Source organism: Epinephelus lanceolatus, chromosome 20 (genome assembly GCF_041903045.1).
Source record: "Epinephelus lanceolatus isolate andai-2023 chromosome 20, ASM4190304v1, whole genome shotgun sequence".
NCBI classification, from domain to species: domain Eukaryota; kingdom Metazoa; phylum Chordata; class Actinopteri; order Perciformes; family Serranidae; genus Epinephelus; species Epinephelus lanceolatus.
In genome coordinates, this window is record NC_135753.1 from 28,029,099 (window position 1) to 28,050,996 (window position 21,898).

At 38.2% G+C, this 21,898-nt stretch overlaps 1 protein-coding gene, 1 long non-coding RNA gene and 1 pseudogene across 3 annotated transcripts in view; all 3 read left to right on the forward strand.

The window, feature by feature from the left end:
- Nucleotides 1–1,983: 1,983 nt before the first annotated feature.
- LOC117264519 (uncharacterized) overlaps nucleotides 1,984–21,898 on the forward strand; it is a 33,737-nt gene continuing 13,822 nt past the window's right edge. Inside the window, exons 1-18 of the mRNA XM_078162605.1 lie at nucleotides 1,984–2,217; nucleotides 2,303–4,305; nucleotides 4,587–4,662; nucleotides 4,963–5,346; nucleotides 5,509–5,811; nucleotides 5,897–6,169; nucleotides 6,215–6,338; nucleotides 6,473–6,509; nucleotides 6,776–6,820; nucleotides 7,575–7,602; nucleotides 11,202–11,485; nucleotides 15,298–15,406; nucleotides 15,659–16,036; nucleotides 16,508–16,810; nucleotides 16,912–17,172; nucleotides 17,997–18,090; nucleotides 18,640–18,679; nucleotides 20,515–20,745. Coding sequence (XP_078018731.1) covers nucleotides 4,590–4,662; nucleotides 4,963–5,346; nucleotides 5,509–5,811; nucleotides 5,897–6,169; nucleotides 6,215–6,338; nucleotides 6,473–6,509; nucleotides 6,776–6,820; nucleotides 7,575–7,602; nucleotides 11,202–11,485; nucleotides 15,298–15,406; nucleotides 15,659–16,036; nucleotides 16,508–16,810; nucleotides 16,912–17,172; nucleotides 17,997–18,090; nucleotides 18,640–18,679; nucleotides 20,515–20,745 — 2,967 coding nt within the window. The 5' untranslated portion in view covers nucleotides 1,984–2,217; nucleotides 2,303–4,305; nucleotides 4,587–4,589. The remainder of the gene's footprint in view (nucleotides 2,218–2,302; nucleotides 4,306–4,586; nucleotides 4,663–4,962; nucleotides 5,347–5,508; nucleotides 5,812–5,896; nucleotides 6,170–6,214; nucleotides 6,339–6,472; nucleotides 6,510–6,775; nucleotides 6,821–7,574; nucleotides 7,603–11,201; nucleotides 11,486–15,297; nucleotides 15,407–15,658; nucleotides 16,037–16,507; nucleotides 16,811–16,911; nucleotides 17,173–17,996; nucleotides 18,091–18,639; nucleotides 18,680–20,514; nucleotides 20,746–21,898) is intronic.
- Nucleotides 10,158–11,165, forward strand: LOC144458880 (myelin-associated glycoprotein-like; annotated as a pseudogene). The gene is made up of 3 exons (XR_013488249.1): nucleotides 10,158–10,224; nucleotides 10,355–10,729; nucleotides 10,802–11,165. The product of XR_013488249.1 is annotated as a myelin-associated glycoprotein-like (transcript).
- Nucleotides 11,621–12,262, forward strand: LOC144458883 (uncharacterized). The gene is made up of 3 exons (XR_013488252.1): nucleotides 11,621–11,916; nucleotides 11,995–12,085; nucleotides 12,225–12,262. It is a non-coding gene; the product is annotated as an uncharacterized LOC144458883 (long non-coding RNA).

A 21,898-nucleotide genomic window follows, 5' to 3' on the forward strand; every position in this document is an offset into this window, starting at 1 on the left:
TAAACGTCACCATTTTTTAAATAAATAATTTTCACTGAAAGGCCCTATACATGTGTGCATGTCCACACAAAGTTTCTAAGGTTCATTGGAGAACTGATACAAGCCTGGCAGAACATGGTGCTGACAGTCTTTTATCAGGTTAGTTGCCCATGTGTTGTTTTATATGGAACATACATATTTGTTAAATTTATTTTCCAAAAGTCATTGAGAGGCAAAAAATAGTAATTTCTAATTTTCCTGTAACAGCTCATCTCTTGATGATGGCAATGCCAGTGACGACTCAAGAAATGGAATTCAGACCTATTGAAAGTGAATGTAAGTGTGTCACTTTAGGACAAACCAACCATTAGAAAGGAGATACATACATACATGACCTTGCCCATTTATTTCAATACTGATGCAAGTAAATTCTCCCTGATGAAATTATTTCATATTCGATGTCTTGAAAATTGGACATGGCAATCTAACCCTCAGGCTTATCACCTGTTTTGAAGAAAGAAATGCAGTATGAAGTTGCAGGGTTAATTTTAAGACTATCAGCAGAAGTAGATGAATTAGATATGTAGGTTATCTGCTGTGTCTTTGTGCATCATGTATTACTCATAGGTTATATTTGGCCTGATTTTTGCACTGTCAGATGGTGGTGACACACAACATGAACAACTATTTCCCTCTCATGCAGTGTGCTTTTCTACATTGTTTCTGAGTTATGAGCAATCTTCAGCCTCAACAGTTGGGATTTAGTCTGCTAAAGTACAAACATATAGTTGTACTTAAAAAAAACACTGAATTTTATGATCTTGCTCAGGATTGTTTTCATGTGTGTGGTCTCAAATCATCAGCCCCTGTAACAAGTTCAACTAAACAGGTGCCACCAGGTTTTACTCTTGGTCCATTAGTATTTATGATCTATGTCAGATGTGGTTACCACAAAGTGATTTTCCACCTTATTCATGTCACATATTTTAACCCTTGACCCTTCTCATGAAAGCTGAGAAGTTGGGTCAAGGCAGATGTAGGCTGAGTTTGACAATGCAGAGGTTAGCCTGACAATCTCAGTCTGATATGTCCTAAAATGGTCACTGTATTATCATACACCAAAAGCAGTTTAGGTTTGTCATTGTATTATTACAGAAGATAAATAAAATGCTGATCATCAAAGTATTTAGAAAATATAGGCAAGTTTTTATTCCCAAGAAGAGAATAATGGCCTACAATTTTTGTTTAAAACTGTATTAAATGCCTGCAAATATGACATCTCAACTTCAAAGCCACTGTTCACCAGACTAGATCTAGAGACTGTCCAACTTCAGATACCCCAGGAGTAAATAAAGAAATGACAAGACATCTTGCACTTGCATTGTAAGACTATGATGGACTGAATTTAATTATAAAAACATAATGGTCTCATCCCATTGGGCTATGGACCTATTTTAAGAGTTTTTTGGTTGTTGACTCTCTTACAAAAGAGATTATTTGACAAAATGATATACAATACATAATAAATATATTTGTCATTTGTGCAGTGAAAAAAACCTGAGTAATCTCATTTTTCTTTTAACCACAGACACACCATTAGTTCCCATGATTGAAACCTCAAGTATACTACTTGAGGGCAGAGTTGTAACAATAACTTGCTCCGCTGTCACTCCTGCTGCAAGCCCCATCCTGAACTAAACTGGAATCTCCAACAAGACTCTCAGAACCAAATAGAAGAATATGGGAATCGAACCTTCACAACTAAAATCCAAGAGAACGTCACTTTGTCGGAAAAACATAATGGATTCAACATCACCTGTTTGGCCAGATATCCTCTGAATGGAGGACTCTGACACTTGATGTTTCAGGTAAGACCTAATTTTTCATTCAGTCCTTTTTTCATTATTAAAACCATTTTAATTTGCTGTAGAATATTCTAATCTTACCTCTAGTTTGCAAAACCTTTCTCTCCCAAAGACATTATGGTGGACATCAGTCCCTCTGATCCAGTGTCAGTTGGCAGCGTGGTGAATCTGACTTGCTCCTGCAGAGGAAACCCTCCTCTTGTCCACTTTGGATGGATCATGATCACTGATGGCAGACCAGAACTAATCAGTGTTAATACAGCGGTTTACAGCTTCAAAGTGACCAACAGTGATCGAGGCAGATTGTACTTTTGTGGATGTGGAAATTCATATGTTACGAAATTCTCACTTGGACATCAGCTGATGTTTGAAGGTAACAGCGAGAATTATGGTCTTATACGCTTTAGAGTCATAAAATTTCCCATTTAGTAGAAGGTGACCGTGCTGTTGTGTTGCAGGTGATCGACAGTCTGAAGTGGTTGGTGCTCAAGTCATAGTGAAGATCCTGGGAATCATAAAGCTTGTCGGTGCACTGGTCATCTTTGAGTGGTGAGACAGTGGGGCTGATTTATGGCACATTTTCTTTTTGTTTCTTTTAAAAGTCTGGTGTGTAGGATTTAGTGGTATGTAGCAGTGAGGTTGCAAAACTGAAACTTCCTCTGTGAGCCAAGCATGTAGGAGAAGTATAGTGACCAACACGTGAATGGCCCTACCTAGAGCCAATGTTTGGTTTGTCCATTCTGGGCTGCTGTAGAAACAACATGGCAAATTCTGTGACCTGGTCTGCATGAACATATAAACGGCTCATTCTAAGGTGATGAAAATGCAACAATTCTTATTTTCAAGTGATTATGAACTAATGAAATATAGTTATGAATGTTATATACCATTTCTGCCGGGTGCCCCTAAATCCTACACACTGGACCTTTAAAGATAAATCAACTATTTCTCTTTACCTCACCATTTGTTTCCTTATGTAAACTGTGTTAAAAAAAAAAAAAAAAAAAAAAAGACAGCATGGTTGAAATTAAACATGTCAAATATAAGAAAGCATTTTCATATTTCATTGATAAATTATCAAAAAAATCTTGAGGTGTAGCCGGGGGGTAGAAGGAGTCTGGTTTGGGAACCTCAGAATTGCATCTCTGCTTTTTGCAGATGATGTGTTTCTGTTGGCTTCATCACACCGTGACCTGCAGTTTGCAACCGAGTGTGAAGGAGTTGGGATGAGAGTCAGCACCTCCAAGTCGGAGGCCATGGTTCTCTGCTGGAAAATGGTGGATTGCCCCTTTGGGTTGGGAGAGAGTTACCACCTTAAGCCCAGGAGTTAAATTATCTCGAAGTCTTGTTCATGATTGATGGTGATATCAAGCGTCAGATGTATTGGTTTGGTGTGGAGTCCACTGTGAAGTAGGAGCTGAGCCAGAAGGCGAAGCTTTTAATTTACTGGTCCATCTACGTCCCAACCCTCACCTATGGTCATGAGGTCTGGGTAGTGACCGAAAGATTTAGATCACGGACACAAGCGGCTGAAATGAGTTTCCTCTGTGAGAGATAGGGTGAGGAGCACAGACATCTGGAGAAAGTTTGGGCATCTGAAGAGGATGCCCCCTGGGCGCCTCCAGTAAGAGGTGTTACGGGCACATTCATCTGGTTGGAGGCCCTGAGGTAGACCCAGGATATGCTGGATAGATTACATATCTTGTCTGGCCTGGGAACGCCCCCAGAAGGAGCTGGAAGGCGTCGCTGGGGAAGAGGGATGTCTGGGGTGCTTTGCTTGGCCTGCTGCCCCAAGACCCAGCCACGGATAAGTGGATAAATGTATGTATGTATGTCTGTCTGTCTGTATAACTTTATGATAGCTGGGTAACAGTCTGTGACTTACTATGACATCCATCACACTGCTGGTGCTGTAAAATATCTATTTTGCGACAACTCTATGAGACATCTTCTGTCCCTTATTTATTTTAGATTAGATTCACACAGGAAGTACAACAAAATACAGTATTTTATGTTGAAGATGTATTAACACAAACACAAGCAACTGTAGTAAAGAAAGCATGCCATCTAAAATGTGTAGTTTTTTTTAATCTGTCACTATGGTTTGTCTCTTCCATGTGTCACCCTCATTGTGTTTAATATATTCCACATAAAGAAGTCGTGGCATACAGGCTTGCAGTGAGTCGTGTGATAAAAATACACACGGGATATGAGCATTAAAGAACTGCTTCCTTTCTGTACAGCTGTAGAAATTCAGGTCATGTGATATCCTCTAGTTGTATGCCAAACCTAATGGGCTTGATGAGTTGTCTCAAAACTTGCGTTTGTGAAACAAAGCGTAAATAGGGTAGTTGGTCTGTTGCACAGATTTCCTGACATTAGCTGACATTCCTGGATTGCAGCACTTCACTTGAAATTCATAAGACATCATTGTTTCTCCTTTTTGCTGTGGGCTTGTTTGGTAAGGCAAAAAGTTTTACTGTTTCTTATTGATTTTTACATCTTAGCCTTTTAAGTTCATTTGAAATCAAGTCAAGTGATATCAAGTAGAATTTACAAATGTCAGGATATAGCTCTGCAGATGTTCATCACTTAAAACACAGTACAGTACATGTAAATAATGAAATGTGTGAATTTTAACTGGAGAAGTCACTTCATAAGAAGACAAAAGCTTAGTTAGGTCCACATTAATTGTATGATCAAGAACAGGAAGTAACTGAACTGCTGTGTTTGCATATCCAGGTGATGAGTGTCATTACAGTCCAGTGTGTGAAAATGGTGACAGCCAACATGTTACTGAGTTTCTTCTTTGTTTCAGGTAAGCTGTTTGTTTAGTCACCTTGATTTAGAAACTTAACTTGAATAATTTACAGTCTTAACTTCATTTAGAAACAAAACAGAAAGAACAGAGCAGACAGAAATGCTTTTTCCATCTGTTCATGTCCTGAGTAAGAAATGAGAAGTAAAAAATTTTGTATCATAATTATTAACAGAATGAAAAATGAATCAAAGTGCTGCTGCTTATTTTTTGTTTTGTTTTGTCAAAGTTTGTTCATCATGATTTTTTCTTTCATGCAGATTGCTTTCACTTAATTTAACCATGAGTATGTTTTTACAGGTGTCATGGCTGATTGTCCTTATCATCCAGCCCTATTCATTACTGCACCAAAGAACATGGAAGCAGTGAGTGGATCTTGTCTGCAAATCCCATGTACCTTTCGTGCTAAATCTGAAGTGGAATTCAACAGCACAGGCACAACCTTTGGCGTGTGGATTAAAAATAACCTTGATTTTGGTAGATATCCAAACAATGTGATTTTCAACAGTAGTGGGACAGTTACTACCTATCCGTTGAGTATTAATGGAAATCTGAATCAGAAAAACTGCACCACTTTATTTTCCAGTGTAATCACAAGTTACGCAGACACATACTACTTCAGAATTGAGAACTGGCCATTTGTGTCAACAGCTGTTTGTGATCCTCTTCAAATAATAGTTAAAGGTAAGAGAGTTTTTGTTTTTCAGTCAGTATCTGTAAGGCTGTATTTATGCACAGAGGTGCTTTGAGCTAAATGCTAATGGCTAGATTACTGGTCAACGGTATCTGTTAAGTTACTATGATCGACTGTTTTAAATGAAATCTGTGTTTAATTTTAAACCACAGATTCTCCTCCGAGCCCCAGAATTGAGATCTCAGGTGATCTGAAGGAGAAGGAGTCTGTCACTATAACCTGCTCAGCTTCCACTCCCTGTCCACACTCCCCTCCTAAACTCACCTGGAATCTCCAACAACACCCTCACAACACAATAGAGGAAAACACAGATCGAACCTTCACAGCTAAAATCCAGGAGACCATCACTCTGTCAGACAAACATGATGGAGTCACCATCACCTGTTCTGCCACATATCCTGTGGATGGAGGAAACTATAAGACAGCAGAGGAGAGAAACACTCTCAATGTTTCATGTAAGATTTTTTATTGTTGTTTTATGAAGATGATAGCGGGTGGCCAGACACTCGATCTTTTCTCATCATGTACCAAATGTTCCAGACTCTCCCAGGGACACCTCAGTGGTCATCAGTCCCGCTGATCCAGTGTCAGTTGGCAGTGTGGTGAACCTGACTTGCTCCTGCAGAGGAAACCCTGCTGTTGTCAACTTTGTGTGGTTCATGATCACTGATGGCAGACTGGAAATGATCAAAGTTGATACACAGGTTTATGGCTTTAAGGTGACCAACAGTGATCGAGGCAGAGTGTATTATTGTGGATGCAGAAATGATCTCGACATTCAACTCTCAACAGGACGTCAGCTGATATTTGAAGGTAACCACAGACATTAAGATACTTCAGAGTGATAACATTTCTCAGTAAGTGGAAGGTGCCTGTGCCGTTGTGTTGCAGATGATCAACAGTCTGAAGCAGTTAGTGTTGAAGCTATAGTGAAGATCCTGGGAATCATAATGCTCATCAGTACACTGGTCATCTTTGAGTGGTGAGACAAACTTTTCTATGATGTGACACTTGCAGCTACTCACTAATTGATTTCATTTTAAATGTGGTTTGATACAGATTATTATTACTACAGCATAAACAAAAGACCATCATTGACTCTTCTTTTTCTTCCAGCTGGTTTAGATCAAGACAATCCACCAAACCAGTGAAGGTAAGCAAGGGGAGGTATTTCGTTATCGATCAGCTTATCTAATTCAGTTCCTGTAAATCAATTATGTACAACAGTTATACAGGAATTATCCTTCAGAGGTGAGTGTTGAAAGACCAGGGGCTGGTTGCAAAAGACACCTTGAGTTAGGATTTTCCTCAAAATAAAATTGGTTGCACAAAACATCATTAAGTGTTCTCTGTAAGGTTTCCTGAAATTGTTCACTTAAGTATTTATTGTTTTCTCATTGTCTTGGTCTTGTGCTTAAGGAATCCCTACACCATTGCACGAAAGACCCCAGCAACCAAAGCAAGGTAAAAAAAAAAAAAAAAAAAACATGAAAAAACTTACACACCCTGAGAAGAGTATTCTGTGACCAAGAGAAGCCAAGGGATATGCTTTTGATTCAACACTGTAGATATGACTGAATTAATTTTTGTTGCAGTTTCTCCCTACAATCGTTTTCTGTTTGGGGATCAGATTTACTTTGTAGTCTGTGTTTTCAATGATACTATTCTTCCAAGTATCTTGTCCTCCTCTGACCAATATGATTTTCTTATCCTCTTTTCTTTTGCCATTTTTTCACTATCTAACCATAAGCCAACTTTGTGAGACAATAACAGGCATCACAAGCATGAGTCCAAGCAAATAAACAATCTCCATGGAAACTTGTACTGCTGTAAAATCTCTTTAAATGCGACAAATGAGTTACTGTTTGTCCTTAACTAAGGAAACCTTTTAAGGGATTCTGTGCAACTGTGTAAATCCCACAGCTAAAGAGAAATTAAGCCTTTTGTGAAAACTTAAACTGTCAGTCAAACATTAGACGTAACATTGGCATGTTAACACCTTATGAAGACGATATGGTAAACATCATCCTGTAAGGAACCTCTTGTGGTGGTCGATTGCTCCATTAGCTATTTTATAATGTGGTTGTCATGAGGCCTGGTGGCACTTACACAATGGCAACTGAATAGATAGTAAAAATATCGTATGTTGGAGCTTTTTTTTTTTTTTTGTCTTTCAGAGCACTAACCCCACTTTCTCTGTGTTGTTTCATTTCCACAGGATGCAGGAGACGCAGTCTACGTCAACAGTACGGTGACGTTACAGACATGATAAGCCAGGAGGAGAGGAGGAAGATGTCTTGTTCTCTACAAATACAACGACATACTGTATAGTTGAGTCTGTACTCACTTAGTCTCACTGTGCCAGTTACAATAAAGTGTAGATTTTCTCTGTAGATTTGCTAAACTTAATGGAATAATATTTTATGTTTTTTGCTGCTCTGCATCTCGTCATAAAAATCAGCATAGCACAAAGTAACATCTTAAATAATTCATCTTGTTGAAGTGATTCATGGCTTCTCCTTAAAATATCACAAAGATGTTCAGACCATGTATTTGACTTTCACCGCTTAGCTGCTGTTTCTGTTTGGTGCATGTAAAGTGTAAGACAGAAGAGGAAGGGTAAATACTTGAACTTTTAGATTTCCTGCAAAAGTTTTTTTACACAGCAGGAGGTGTTCAGGAGGAATGCATCTTTTATTATTTGTTCTATAATCTATCACAAATACACACGGATTGATGACAGCTGTGTAACGACCCGACCCATTTTGCGTTTTGATTAAAAAAAAAAAAAAAAATTTAAACTGCCAGTGTAGAAGTGAATGGGATGTTGTTTTGAGTACAGAATCATTACAAAATACTGCATTTAAGGCTTTGAGATTAAAGGGGCTAAAATACACCTCTTGTAGCATGTTGGAGCAGCTATGTGTGCCCATGTTTGACTTGTTGAGCTGAACTTCATCCTTTGTGTGTGTGTATGCTTTTACTGTTTAAAGAGGCCTGTGATCCCATATAATGACCTCAAGAGACAGGCAAGTATATTATGACTTGAGTAGCAGGAATATTACAGGATATTTACAGGATTTATACTGCACTGATCAGCAACTTCATATTTGTAAAATTCACCTAATTAATCTAACTAAGAGCTGTTTTTGTTCCATTTTTAGTACATGTACATGCGTGTTTTCATACGAAAGGTAACGGAAGTTTTTATCAACAGTCAGAATCAGTGCTTCTTTCATTGAGTTAAAAAAGTTTCAACGCACAGAAATAAAGTTTTTGGTTTTTTGTTAATCTGCGCCTGACTATTTTCTTGAAGAAAAAAAAAAGATACTGCACATGACTCATACTGGGAGGTATTAGCTGGAAATCACAATGGGATCATAACATGAAGCCTCACATAGTTCAGATTCAAAGTACATCACAAAATAACAGAAAAGAAATCTTTTGCACATGTTTTTCTAAGGATTTTTACAGGTGCTTTTCAAAGAAGGAGAGTAAAACAGTATACTGAATGTGTGAATATGAGTTAAAAACTAATCAACGCAGACAGAAATGTCTATTCAGGAGCTTACTGTATATTAAAAACACTTTTAGAAAATCTAAATTGATAAGAAAGACTGTTTTCCCCCTTAAGACAACAGAGAAGTCATTTGTTAATCACTGATGTACATTTATAACAGTCTACGGTGCTAGTGATCATTTAAAAGTGCACTTGAGGTCAGGGGTGTCATTGACTACAAGACCCATAAGGCCCTGATTACACAGAAAGAAAAAGAAAAATTGGCAAGGTCTCAGGAGTCAGAATATTCATAAAGCTTTGAAATTTGCATCGCCTGGCCTTTCCTAACGATGTTTGTGAACAAGCCAGAGCCCTAACAAGATAATTGTGGTCTGAGACTGTGGTAAAAATTTGTTTTCCTGATGTAAAAAAAACAACAACTATAAGTTAAATAAAAAATATAGTGCTTTAATGAATGTTTATTTAATGACTGTGTGGTATATCTATATCTAATATGTTCTTAATATAAAATGGTTCTTCTGCCCAGAGCAAGTGGGACAGATGTTCCGTGACAGTTTGCAAAATAGTAAGATAATAATAAATTTTGTGCTTAGATCAATTCATAATCTTTTGTAATTTAGCTTATATGACACATTCCACACAGAATATGAGCTTTAAACATGAGAACTTCCTGTATTTCTCTGATATTTACTGTAAGTCACTCAGCTCAGATGATATTTTGCAAATGTAAAACAAATCCAGACATATACTGTAGTGTAGAGACACGGGAAGTTTTAAATTACAACCGCTAAATAGGGAAGTGCGTTATATGTAGATCAGCTCACAATCACGAACTGATCTTCACTTTGAAATCACCTATCAAAGGACCTCCTTGCTACTCTGTTTTTGATTTGGGCTTGTTTGGTAAGACAAGATTTTGTTTCCCCATGTATTTTGCTTTGTAGCTTTTTTTCTTTTGCCAGGACAAAGATATTATTTTGTTGCTCTTCATGAACTTCAGAAAAAAAAAATCTAATAACTAATTTGATCATTTTGTTCAGCAGAACTAAGCTGTATAGGTAAGAGTTTGATTCAGCAGCATTTTACGACTGTGGTGTTAATTAGAATTTGCTTCTGCAGTTGATCATCTATCACTAATTAAACACACTGAATCCTGGTTGTATGGTGCAAGTTTCTGGTGTAAATGATTGCACTCTAATTAGAGATTTTGTTACACATACTCACATTCTTTACACAGTAATAGCTCATGTTTAAAAAGTATCTGCATGATTGTGTTTGTAGGTGATGGCAGCTCTGTCTGTGAGCATTGCAACATTCAACATGTTGCTCCATATCCTCTTTCTTTCAGGTGAGCTGTTTGTTCAGTGCAGATAGAGATAATTTTGAAAAACTACATGCAGCATCATACTGTTGATGTATATTTGTCTATTCAGAGAGATTTCTGTCATCTTGTATTAATCATGAGTCTGATTTCACAGGTGCTTTGGCTGCTTGTCCTGAAGGGACATACCCTTTCATTACTGTACCACAGAAGATGGAAGCACTGAGTGGATCTTGTCTGCAAATCCCATGTTACATTACAAATGATAACTTACATAAGGATGGCACACAAAATGTTGGAAAGTGGATTAAAAGTGTTCCTAACCGCGGAATTCCAAAGAATGTGATTTTTGACAGTAGTAAGACAGTTAATATCTATCCAATGAATATCACTGGAAACCTGAGTGAGAGAAACTGCACCACTTTATTTTCTAATCTAATCATAAGTTATGCAGACACATACTACTTCAGATTTGAGAACAGTGAATACAGCACAACAGCTGCTTGTGACCCTCTTCAAATAACAGTTCAAGGTAAGAGAGTTTCTTTTATCAGTCAAGACAAGAACATGAGGAGCAGTGTCTGATTCTTTTTTTTAACCACAGATTCTCCTCCGAGCCCCAGAATTGAGATCTCAGGTGATCTGAGGGAGAAGGAGTCTGTCACTATAACCTGCTCAGCTTCCACTCCCTGTCCACACTCCCCTCCTAAACTCACCTGGAATCTCCAACAACACCCCCACAACACAATAGAGGAGAACACAGATCAAACCTTCACAACTAAAATGCAGGAGACCATCACTCTGTCAGACAAACATGATGGAGTCACCATCACCCGTTCTGCCACATATCCTGTGGATGGAGGAAACTATAAGACAGCAGAGGAGACACTCTCAATGTTTCATGTAAGACAACCACTGTTTGTTATGGGATCCTGTCAGCACATGATGATTCATGTAATGTCAGCTGATTCTAATGAATAAAGTTCATCTCACATTTTCTTCAGATGCTTCCAAGAACACCTCAGTGTCCATCAGTCCATCAGGTTTGGTGTCAGCAGGTAGCTGGGTGAACCTGACCTGCTCCAGCAGAGCCAAGCCTCCCGTCAGCAGCTTCACCTGGTTCAAGACCAGCAATGATGGACCCATCAAAGTGTCTGAAGGAGACTTTTACAGCTTTAATGTGACAGATGGAGGAGTTTATTACTGTGTGGCCACAAATGATCTTGGTAATGAAACATCACCAGAGATCCATCTGACTGTTAAAGGTAAATACTGCGTGAATTACTCTGTAAATTCTGTGTGTGGGTGAAGGAAACTATAGAGAGAAGAGCAGAGAAGAGAAAGACACAATGTTTCATGTAAAACTTTTTGTTGTTGTTGTTTTATGAAGATGATAGCAGGTGGCAATACAACTGATCTTTTCTCATCATGTGCCAAACGTTCCAGACTCTCCCAGGGACACCTCAGTGGTCATCAGTCCCGCTGATCCAGTGTCAGTTGGCAGCGTGGTGAACCTGACTTGCTCCTGCAGAGGAAACCCTGCTGTTGTCAACTTTGTGTGGTTCATGATCACTGATGGCAGACTGGAAATGATCAAAGCTGATACACAGGTTTATGGCTTTAAGGTGACCAACAGTGATCGAGGCAGAGTGTATTATTGTGGATGCAGAAATGATCTCGACATTCAACTCTCAACAGGACGTCAGCTGATATTTGAAGGTAACCACAGACATTAAGATACTTCAGAGTGATAACATTTCTCAGTAAGTGGAAGGTGACTGTGCCGTTGTGTTGCAGATGATCAACAGTCTGAAGCAGTTAGTGTTGAAGTTATAGTGAAGATCCTGGGAATTATAATGCTCATCAGTACACTGGTCATCTTTGAGTGGTGAGACAAACTTTTCCATGATGTGACACTTGCAGCTACTCACTAACTGATCTGATTTTAAATGTGGTTTGGCTGTATGAGACACATCACCATCAGTCCAGCAAAAACAAAAAACCCTCATTCACTCTTTTCTTTCCAGCTGGTTTAGATCAAGACACTCCACCAAACCAGTGAAGGTTAGCCACTAAATAAGGAGAGGTATTTCATTATCGAGCAACTTCACTGTCTAAGAATCAATTTCACACCACTGTCTGGGTGAAAAATCGATTCTGATTGGCTGCAGGGTGTCCGTCAAAAACCAATAGTTCTGGTGGAACTGTCTGTTCACTGTCTAAATGTATGTGCTGGCTACATAATAGTATCAGCCTCTGTGTAATATTAGTAACCATGGCGATAGGAATGCAGTCAAAGCCTCTGTTTGTAATTTCTTTACAACCCTGAGTTTAGTCCCTCAGTGCTGCAGGGACTACACTTTATCTCTGAACTTTAATGAACATCTCACATCCCATTTGCTATTCAACCCACTACTCCAGGCTGCGGTCGACAGTAATGTTACACATTGCGTATTGTTTCTTTGTGAAAATCTTAATATTGATTTAGGGACAGTGACATGGCTCAATAGCCAGCTAGTCTTGTTGTTAAACATACTGTCAAATTATATCCACTGTGTACTGTTCACTGTTATAACCTGGCTCCTAGGACAAACTCTGGAAGGGACACAATGGAGGGTGTTAAATCAAAAGATATTTATTATAACAAAGTAAACAACTAATTAAAAACTACATATGAAGTGTGGCCAATCAGTAAGTCAGTGATGTAGATGTGAGTGAGTGGAAACCGAGTTGCAGCTTGTGAAAAACTTAAGATTATGATTGCAAAAAGCATGAAAACATTGTTTGCAAAGTGACCATGGTGTAAGCGGGATAATGCCCTGCAAGGTGCCTATTATCAGGAATCAAAGGCCTTTGCGGAGGCAACCATCCTCTGCTGCGTGTTGAACGTTTCACACCTCCATGTTGGCCATTAATTCCTGATCCCTCACTTAATGGCTTTATTTGCAGATTTCACTGGTCACTGTTGATTCTGAAAGTAATGTAGGCTGAGGGAAAGGAAATAACAAAAAAGCTATTTATGACACAAGACACCGCAGACTGGTGAAATTAATAAATAGCTGGTACACAAATGGAGCATTTACTTGCTAAAACAATGATGAATATTGGACTTAGATCTTCCAGGTGGCCAGAGACATGTCTCCAAATCATAATAATGTTAGTCTGTATCTGCTGGATGTGTAAATAGACAGTTTTAGCTAACATGTTTGCCATAACAGCTTTTTATGTACAATTTATTCATCTATAAAAACACAGATCAATGATTACAGAACATAAAACATAAATATGTAGACATTAAAAGCATGACTAAAACAAAATATTCAACAACAACAACCAAAAAAGCTACTATGGCAAAAGAGCTGCACACATTTATTTTTGGCCACTTGGGGTCAGCTTAAAGAGCTGTAAACACAACACTGACAAGTTATTACCTCATAAAGATGATTATAAAGGTGAGCATTATCGTGTGTGTGTGTGTTAACTTTATGAAGGCCGTATTTATGTGGCTGATTGCTTTACTGTTGTTGGCGTTGCTCTATAGTGTGGTTCTTGTGAGGCCCTGGGACGCTAACACAATCGCAACACAACTGGTGAAACTGGTACACAAATATGTTAAAGCTTTTTCCGCTGCAGTAAATTCACTGCAGAGCACTAACACCTCTCTCTCCCTGTTGTTTCATTTCCACAGGAAGCAGTAGACACGGTGTATGTCAACAGTGCTGTGGAGTTACAACCATCATGAGCCAGAAGGAGAGGAGGAAGATGTTTTGTGCACTATGAATACAACAATAAATGCACAACATTATAGATTTTCTCTGTAGATTTTCTAAATTTGGGTGCATAATATCTAAGGTTTTTGGAAATGTTTTTTTCCTGCTTTGTGTCTGTTATTAAGATCAATTTAACACAAAAATAATAATATCTTCTTTAATGATTTAACTTTTGTGTGATTCAAGTGATTCTTGGCTGCTGATTTTTTTTTCCAATTTGTTCTTAAGACATCAAAGAGATGCTTCAATCATGTATTTAATTTTCATTGCTTAGCTGCTGTGTCACAACTGGATGCATGTGAAGTGTATTAAATAAAAATAAAAAAAATTATTAAAAAGACAGAAATATTTGAACTCTTAGATTTTCTTCAAGGAAACTTAAAAAATTAATCCTATGGGCAGGCAGGGCTTTTTCAAAAGGTTTTTGTAATAGAATTTTAAAAATCTGCATATGTAGAAATTAATGCGATATTTAGGACACCAAAAAGATGTTTAGACTATGAATTTAATTATCACTGTGTATATGGTGTTTCTATTGGATGCATTTAAAGTGTGTTGTATAAAAATGTCTTAAGAGAGACTCTGAAATTTTTTGCAAGGCCATAAAGTGTGAAGTGTTTATCACTTCTTCTATCATTTAGCATGTATTCACACAGGTTCATGACAGCTGTGTAACTGTGTAGATTACTGCTGATATAATGCAGAACTCAGCAACAAACATTGTGGTATCTGTACATGTTAATCACGAGACGTTCATACTTTCACCTGCTCAATCATGTCATTATTGAGGTGAATTATGTAAAAAACAAATGAAGGCTTGCAATGAGTCATGTCATTTGAAACCTAAACATTTTAGGATGTCGTAATATCTGACTTCCTTACTCACAGGATATGAGCAGCAAGGGCAAAACTGCAGCATTTTAGTCATGGGGGTCATGTGATATCGAGCAACTTTGCCATCAAACAGTGAACTGCATTTCTTTAACAGCAAGTCCTATGTCTTTCATGTAACAGTGGCTTGATTTGGCGGTAAGTTTCAGTTCTGCTAAAAATAACTTTCCTCATTTAACTCTAAAATCTTACATTCACATTTTCATTTCCTTTTTAGCCGTGGGCTCGTTGGGTGAAGAAACATTTAACTGAACTCATTGTTTTGTTTTCTTTAGCTTTGATTGATTTGATTGATTTGAAGCACAGCTCTGCAGGAGACTTTAATTGCTGCTTATAAAAAAACAGTGAACTCTGGTTGAACAGGGCAAGTTTCCTGTGTGACAGTGAAGTAGGGAAGTTGCCTTAAACGACAGTGAATGCTTTGTAAGTTTAAGATTAGGACAACAGAACGGTAACCGTGTTTTTGTGTTCACAAAATCCAGGGAGCCAGCTTCTGTCTGTGAATATGGTGACCAACAGCATGTTACTGAGCGTCCTGTTTGTTTCAGGTGAGCTGTTTACTTGAATCATTTACAGTCTGAACTTCATTTCGTAACAATGTAGAAACACCAGAGTAGATAGGCCTAGAGTTAGTTTTTTCTTCTCATCCTGAGTGAGAATTAAAATGTTTTTTAAAGAATTTGTCAACAAGACAGGGTGAAAATATCAGCATGTGACATACTTCTGCTTTGTTTATCATAAATGTTCTCTTAGTGCAGTTTTTTTCCTACATTTTGTTAATCATGGATCTGATTTTACAGGTGCTTGGGCTTCCTGTTCAAAGAACCTATACATTACTGCACCAAAGAACATGGAAGCACTGAGTGGATCTTGTTTGCAAATCCCTTGTAACTTTAGATCTGAACCAGAAGAGGACTTCAGCAGCACAAGCCCTTCCTTTGGAGTGTGGATTAAAAATGACTCCAGATTTGGCATCTATCCAAACAATGTGATTTTCAACAGTAGTAAGACAGTTAACACCTACCCAATGAGTATTACTGGAGACCCGAGTCAGAAAAACTGCACCACTTTATTTTCCAGTTTAATCACAAGTTACACAGACACATACTACTTCAGAATTGCGAACTGGCCATTCATTGCAACAGCTGCTTGTGATCCTCTTCAAATAACAGTTAAGGGTAAGTAAGTCTCTTGTTGTTGCAGCTTTGGCTTTAACAGCAAACACAGTGATCCTTGTCTTCATTGTGAAACTACTGTGGAAGGATAGACAGTATCATTTGTGGCCAAATGTTACAGAAACCAGCCTGTGATCAGTCAGGATATCCACAATGTTCTAATAATTGAAAACTGATAGGATGTTTCCTTATATATTACAATATACACATATTGTATTGCATATCATATTGTAACGTACATATTTTGGTAACTGTTAAAAAGAATGAATGTTACTGTTAACAAACTTTTAAAAGGGGAACTCTCATGTGGTCACTTTCTCTCACTCGTTTACATTTATCATGTGTGGAGGACAAAATCTACATAACTGGATTTTTACACATTTACAATGAAGGGTCAACTTTGCAGATGTTGATCATTGGTACTAAGTAACATATTGTATTCTTTACTGTAAAATGTTTGATTTGAAACCACAGATTCTCCTCCGAGGCCCAGAATTGAGATCTCAGGTGATCTGAAGGAGAAGAAGTCTGTCACTATAACCTGCTCAGCTTCCACTCCCTGTCCACACTCCCCTCCTAAACTCACCTGGAATCTCCAACAACACCCTCACAACACAATAGAGGAGAACACAGATCAAACCTTCACAGCTAAAATCCAGGAGACCATCACTCTGTCAGACAAACATGATGGAGTCACCATCACCTGTTCTGCCACATATCCTGTGGATGGAGGAAACTATAAGACAGCAGAGGAGAGAAACACTCTCAATGTTTCATGTAAGACAACCAGTGTTTGTTATTGGATCCTGTCAGCACAAGATGATTCATGTGATGTCAGCTGATTCTCATGAATAAAGTTAATCTCACATTTTCCTCAGATGCTCCCAAGGACACCTCAGTGTCCATCATTCCATCAGGTTTGGTGTCAGCAGGTAGCTGGGTGAACCTGACCTGCTCCAGCAGAGCCAATCCTCCCGTCAGCAGCTTCACCTGGTTCAAGACCAGCAATGATGGACCCATCAAAGTGTCTGAAGGAGACTTTTTCAGCTTTAATGTGACAGATGGAGGAATTTATTGCTGTGTGGCCACAAATGATCTTGGTACTGAAACATCACCAGAGATCCATCTGACTAATGAAGGTAAACAGAACTGTGCTGTACCTAGTTGTTGTAGTTATGTTGTATTATTTAAGTATCAATGTGAACATATACTTAAATGGGAATGATGTGCTTAAAATAGGACTTGTGAGATTTGTGAAAAGGGGGGGGACAGTATGGGGAAGCAGAAATAAAGAGGCTGGAAATGTATGAATGAAGTTTGGCATTGGGAAGAGAGAAGAATGGAGAGAATTTCAGCAACAAAGGAAAATAAGGCGAAACGTGAGACAGAAGATTTTCTATACTGAATTTTGTATGAGCTTTATTCCAATCACGGCTGGTACAGATTTTCACTTTTCTTATTGTACAGTGTAAAATTCATTCCACACTACATCTGCAAACGTAGTTGACTCAGCACTTTTCCATTCAAACCAATGCTGTAGCAGAGGTCAGTATTATTACAGGTCCTATTCAGCACAGTCTCACACAGTTCTGTCAACTTCTCCTCTGCTACCTTGACCAGTGAGTCTCGGAAGGCATATAGTTTAGCCTCCCAAAGACATATACTTATCTCAGAAAGCAGGACTACCATTCTCCTCTGACTCCTCTCACTCCTGAGACCCTTGAGCTCGAGCACGCCTCTGCATTTAAAGGAATAGTATGATCAACCAACAAGCACCAGCTGCACCAATCACCTCACCTGGCACTGCCCTCCTGAGCTGTTCACACACCTCAAACATGCTCACTTCCACAAATACATATGCAAAACACTGTAGAAAGTCAAGCTGAGCCTTACATTAAGCTGGATGACAGCTATGCAAGGTATTAACCTTACTTTTTCACATATAATTTTTTTGTTTCTGCAGGAGTAAAACTACTTGATAGCTCTTCACCATGGGGGGCAGTTGTTGGAGGGATCATCGGGATCATCATACTCATCTGTGTGGTTATTGTCGTTTGGTAAGTGTCAGAAGTCTGTTTTATTACCAAATCTATCTACCTGAAACAATGGTATTTCTGTCCATATTTTTTTCTTTTTTTAAATCTGTGATTTGCTTGTTAATCACACTTGTTATTTGTCAGTATAAATTATTTTACAACTCTTGCATTTCATACTGTCAGTTATTTCAGCCTGAATGCCTTCAATGGATGGAAATTTCAAGGTCTTTTTTACATTCATATCTTCATTATACTATAGTATGTTCTTCCTGGTACGAGGTGGTGATCCTAGTTTACTGTGAATTCAAAGTCAAAGATGCATTTGTTGAGTTCCTCAGGGTTCTATTCCTGGGCAGTTTCTGTGGTGTGTACGTGTTGCCACAACATCCAAACATACACAAACAGAACACAGATATGCAGATGACATGTTTTTTTTTGAGTCTTTCAATATCACACAACTTGACTCACTAAATCGGTGTCTAAGTAAAATGTTGAAACATGTTAAATACAAAGGCTTTGTGATATTGTTATCATTGTTATCATTATTATTAATACTCTCATGTCTTTCAGGTGGTTAAAGTCAAAACATCCAACTTCACAACAAACACAGGTAGGAAAATTCTTACAATACACAACTGTGTGCAATAAATGGGTTTCTCATAATTCATGGTGACTGCACTCATAAGATCCAGACTGGACTAAACAGGTTCCTTAATTAGAGAGTATATGTGGAGAAATGGAAATATGATAAAACATAGTGTTAGATTACACAGCAACAATTTTCTTATTACCCTTGGGTCCGTTTCACAAAGCAGGTTTAGTGAAAACTCAAGAGTCTGTTAACCCTGAAATGAGGGAAACTCTGAGTTTTCTGTTTCAAAAAGGGAGGTAACTCAGACCAGAGAAAGAGGGGTAACTCTAGCCTGTTTCAGAGAGAGAGGTAACTTAAGCTCTCGGTCAGTTACCGTAGTAACAGACTCTGTGAACCTAACCTGGTCGGGACCAGGTTTTTCTCAATGAACCTCGAGTTTCTCTCTGTCTCCGCCCTCTTTCAGAGCCACACACTCCATTTGATTTCCTCATTCATTCAGTCAGCAGGCGAGTTTTGGCGTAGCCTAGTTCTGCCGTCTGTCATTAAAAAAATCATTTAAAAAATCAGAGTCAGTATTAGATGTCCATTAGGAAACAGTAGGTGGCGACTTTTTTCACTAACATGGCATGTCCTTTTGATAACGATCCCGTGGATGAAGACTGCGCAGAGAATTAAATATTCGTCAGGAGATGGTTATCAGACCGCGCATAGATGTTTTAGCATTTCCACACAATTATCTTTTTGAGCTGTACTGTTTCAAGTCACAGTCCATCATCTACATACACAACCTAATCCGTCCTTACATTTGCAACATTACCAATCGTAGTCATGCTCTCACATCCCAGCAGATATTGTGTGTTGCGCTCATAGACTTTATAAAAATGCGCTGTGTTTCTTTGCAAATGGAAGTTTTTTGTACAATGTCGGAGATGCTGAGCACTTGAGTAAGGCAACTTTATGCGGGGCGGTCAGAAAAGTGTGCTCGTTTTATGGGCATCTGCCTTCTTTCTGTTGGCTGAGTAGAAGTTTGTGTTAGTTTAAATAGGCTTAATTATTTAACAGAACATGATATAGATGAGAAGACATTTATGTGTGTGAAAACAGCATTATGTTGGGGATACAACAACTGCACAGTCAAACAGCCACTTAATATTTACTTTACAATGTAAAACATGATCAAAATGAGGTACCCCCATGAGATTATGCCGAGGTCTTACCTGTTTGAACAATGTTTTTATATTTCATCCTAAACTGCTGCCAAGTGCGCTTCTCCCCCGCGGGATTGCACTTAAATGAAATAAATTAATAGGCTACCATTCAAGCAGTTTTCCCCTGTAATATTATTGTGATTGCAAAGGACTACATTTAAACTTATGCATTCTCCCACGCCGTCTCCCTCTCTTTTGCAGCTGCAGCGGTGTTGCACTTCTTTTTGAAAACGTGTGCAAACTCGCCGTATGAGCGCATTAAGATTTCTAATTCTAGTGGGGTGAAAAACGCAGCCCTCCCCGTCCCCGTTGCCATGATGACTCGTCGAATCGGGGCTCCATTGATGCTGGCTTTTTATAGTTGAGGTGCACGCGCTTAACTCCAGGTGAAACTACTCCGAGTTGATTAAACTGATTCAAATCAGCTGTTCTGGAACCGGAAACTCAGAGTTTCCTATCTCAGAGTAGATCAACTCAGAGTTCAGGATTTGACCCAGAGTTTGTTGAACCTGTTTTGTGAAACGGACCCCTGTCCAACAAAGACTGATCATTTTGATGATTATCTTTTATTTTAGCAGTGGGAGCCTGAAAAATTATGTGAACTGAAAGAAGTACAACATTTCTCCCTTTTTGTGCTTTTCACAGAGTCTAACAGCTGAGCAGTCGGCTGTTCAAGAATCAGCCAGATCAACAGAAACAGAGGACATCCATTACGGAGAGATCGACTTCTCCAAGAGGAGACCTGAACCGTCCTCGACTTCTGTGCAAGACAGTGGACAGCAGCAGGATACGCTGTATGCACAGGTCAATGTGTCCAAGAGGTTCGCACAGACTGCTGACGACCGAGAGGATCTCTATGCTCAAGTGAAGAGAAAATAAATGTATGGGTGTATTTTTTTATTAAACAATTATTATTATTTTATTACTAAAGTTCTTTGCATTATATTAAGACAGTGACAGTTTGTATGTTTTTTTTATCAGTACTTGTGGTGTTTCTAGATTCAAAATTCCTGTTTGCCACACATATCATATTTGCTCATCTAACATGCATCACATTTATTTATCATACATGGATATGTGTTAAGTTTACAACTAACCCACAGATGAATTTTTTTTTTGACTCAGCTTTTACATATTGTGTGTAAAATTACAAAAATTATACCATTTAATCACAAGAAAAAAAGAGAGGAACAATTACTTGACTTCTGACAGATTTTTTTTTTTAAATAAAGCTCAGGAAGGACAAGCAGACATGACCACTGCATACAAACTGTGACATTTCTTTTTAGAAATAGGATGATGACAAATAAAACAGGGTGTAAAATGGTAAAATATTTCCATTATCTCATTTGGTTGAGCTCATGTTGCCTCCCTCTTCTTCCGTTCTCCAAAGATATGATCTGAGTATTGGTTGTGTTTCCACAGGCTTTCTGTGTAAAGGTCAAGTGCTATCTAGCTGATTTACAACATAAACTAACTGGAATATAATAAGTTACAACTGAGTTGAAATGTAGCTGAAATGATGGCTGAAAAAATGGTAAAAAGTAACTGTATTATACACTATAGTTATCATGACAGCAGTGAATTATTATCTTTATTTATTTATGGGATACGTAACTTGAATAATTTACCATTTAACTTTTTTCATCTGGTGTAAAATTAAAGTACTACCTCTTCTATTTTACAGCCTACAAACTATCAAACTCTGGTACAAGCAAGCCAAATAAGTTGCATTATTATAATCGTTATGTGTTTGAAGTTGTTGTTTTTTAAGTATGTAGTGGACGGAGCTCAGTTGGTAAAGGGTGATACCATGTACTTTCGTGCACCAATCAGAATTTAGCACAATAACTGACCACAAACTGGTGACAGCTAATGGGGTTGTTGAAGTTTTTCTGTGTTAAACTCATAATACTCAAAACACTTTAAAAATGGATCTGAACTGAACAATAATAAACATTAGACTAGATGAAGTCATGTGTGGTGTTTGTATTAATCTTCATATGAGAGACAGTTCAGCTACCTCATG